We start from the raw sequence: 2,273 nt of genomic DNA on the forward strand, positions 1-2,273 counted from the left end.
CAGATGTGAGGACATAGCGCTGGAAGTATGAAGTGTTTAAGACAGCTGTATGAATTCGGTTTTGTAAATAAATGTTTCCCCCCTCCGGAGACAATGGAGTGAATCGTCAGCCTTCTTTCTATCATAAGAGAATTCTACCAATGAGCTTCCACAATACTTCCCTTCCCTCTTCCAGTTCTGGTTCTCCAGCACACTGAGTTTTCTGAATCCAACCCCCGCTGTCCTTATCAATAAACCTGTTAAAAATTTTACCCTGGTTCTTTGAGTGGTTTACTGCATGTGGGTTAGATCTCTTAAGAAATTCATGACAGTTCGGACATATGGCATAGAATGTGAAGAAATAATATTTTCTCACAGCCCTGCCTTCTCAACATTTTTTAATCACCTTAAAGATTACTTTAACAGAGTTCTCCTCCCCCAAAAGTTTTCACTTTAGCAGATCTTTATCAGATAGTGCAGTTATAAATTTTAGAGGATCTGTTTTACTTTCTCTCTCTTCTGTTTTGCTGAGCAGTGCTGCAGAGTGCAAAAGCTTAGCTTATTCCCCTTCATAGGTTGATTTTGTTGATAGGGTTGCTAGTTCTCTGTGTACTGCCTTAGACAAAGCAGCCCCTTTGAAAAAGAAAAACTTTAAAATAGAAAGCTGGCTCCTTGGTTTAATGCAGAGCTGCACACTCTGAAGCAAAATGCTAGGAAACTGGAGAGACAACCATGCTCCAGAGACCTACGGGAATGCTAACTAGTGTGGAAAATAGTTTACTGCTGTATACTGCTTGAAACCCAGTTGGCCTCGGATTATGGCCGCTCACACTGAGGCTGGTTCGGCTGGCACTGTCTTATGGGGGCCTGTCCCATGGGCCTTCTCATCCGGGTGGGGGATGGGGGGCTGAGACCGTTGCAAGGACCGGGAAGATTGAGTTGTGTTGGAGTCTCTCCCCTTCCCATTTCAACTTTAGGGGTCAAGTACCAGGTCCAGGTGCCTGGTCCTCCTTTGTGGTGGGAGGAGCAAATTTGTGTACGGCGTATGACTGTATGATCTGGTGAACGGTAAACTGCCTTGAGGTGATATGTGTTGTGAATTGGCATTATAAAAATAAAAAAATGAAAGCCAACAAAATACTGAATTACCAAAACTCGGATCAGTTGCAGTTGACCTCTTAAAAAAAAATCCCACAACATTAGCAAATTTGTGCAAGACATATGAAATCTGCCGTACCTTTGCTTTTATATTCATCTGAATAAAATTCTGTTTCAGGAATATATCCAACTGATAGCTTATCATCCAGCTAAAAGTAAAATGAAACTTCTGTGTTTTTCTTCTGAATAAATTCATCCAGAAAAAGTCTTGCAACACCATGCCAAAATGGCACAGTAGGGGTTCATCTTGATTTTTTCCTCCAATTTAAACAGCTATAACTTCTCAATTGCTTGTTGCATTAATTGACTTTCAAATTTTCACATCCACATATTGGCCCAGGACCTGAATATTTAATAGGGTTACAATATAACACCTTATCTGTTCTAGTTTCTATGTAAACAGACCTGTTAGTTAATGGCTTTCTCAAAACTTTGCTCAAAAGACCATTAACCTGTACGTTTCACATTTAATGAGGTGAAGGAGTTACTAGATGGACATTTTATCACCCGTCAAACATGGAAAACACCTCTACGGTTCATTCCTGTTGCGTCCAACTGCTGCGAGTTACGTGAAACAGATGTTTTTTTATGTCATTTCACATCATGTATGAATAAGTGTCATCTGGACACTCAAATTACGTTCTTGTTTAAAACCTTGGTCACAAATCATTGAGGAAATCAGCTTTTAACCTGTGTGAATTCTCATGTGTCTAGTCAAATTACTTTTATTAGTAAAATTCTTGCTACAACTGGTACAAGAAAAAGGCTTCTCACCTTTGTGAATTCTGATGTGTGTATCAAAATTAGATTTCTTAGTGAAGCTTTTTCCACAGGACAGACATTCAAAAGGTTTCTCACCTGTGTGAATTCTCATGTGTTTATCAAGATTAGATTTCTTAGTGAAGCTTTTTCCACAGGACAGACATTCAAAAGGCTTCTCACCTGTGTGAATTCTCATGTGTTTATCAAGATCAGATTTCTGAGTGAAGCTTTTTCCACAGGACAGACATTCAAAAGGCTTCTCACCTGTGTGAAATCTCATGTGTGTATCAAGATTAGATTTCTGAGTGAAGCTTTTTCCACAGGACAGACATTCAAAAGGCTTTTCACCTGTGTGAAATCTCATGTGTTTATCA

The 2,273-nt window shown here is 39.5% G+C and overlaps 1 protein-coding gene across 1 annotated transcript in view; it reads right to left on the minus strand.

The window, feature by feature from the left end:
• Positions 1-159: 159 nt before the first annotated feature.
• LOC107080920 (gastrula zinc finger protein XlCGF49.1-like) overlaps positions 160-2,273 on the minus strand; it is an 11,070-nt gene continuing 8,956 nt past the window's right edge. The window contains exon 2 of the mRNA XM_015369132.1: positions 160-2,247. Coding sequence (XP_015224618.1) covers positions 1,823-2,247 — 425 coding nt within the window. The 3' untranslated portion in view covers positions 160-1,822. The remainder of the gene's footprint in view (positions 2,248-2,273) is intronic.

Source organism: Cyprinodon variegatus, unplaced genomic scaffold (genome assembly GCF_000732505.1).
Source record: "Cyprinodon variegatus isolate N-32 unplaced genomic scaffold, C_variegatus-1.0 Scaffold2499, whole genome shotgun sequence".
Classification (NCBI taxonomy): domain Eukaryota; kingdom Metazoa; phylum Chordata; class Actinopteri; order Cyprinodontiformes; family Cyprinodontidae; genus Cyprinodon; species Cyprinodon variegatus.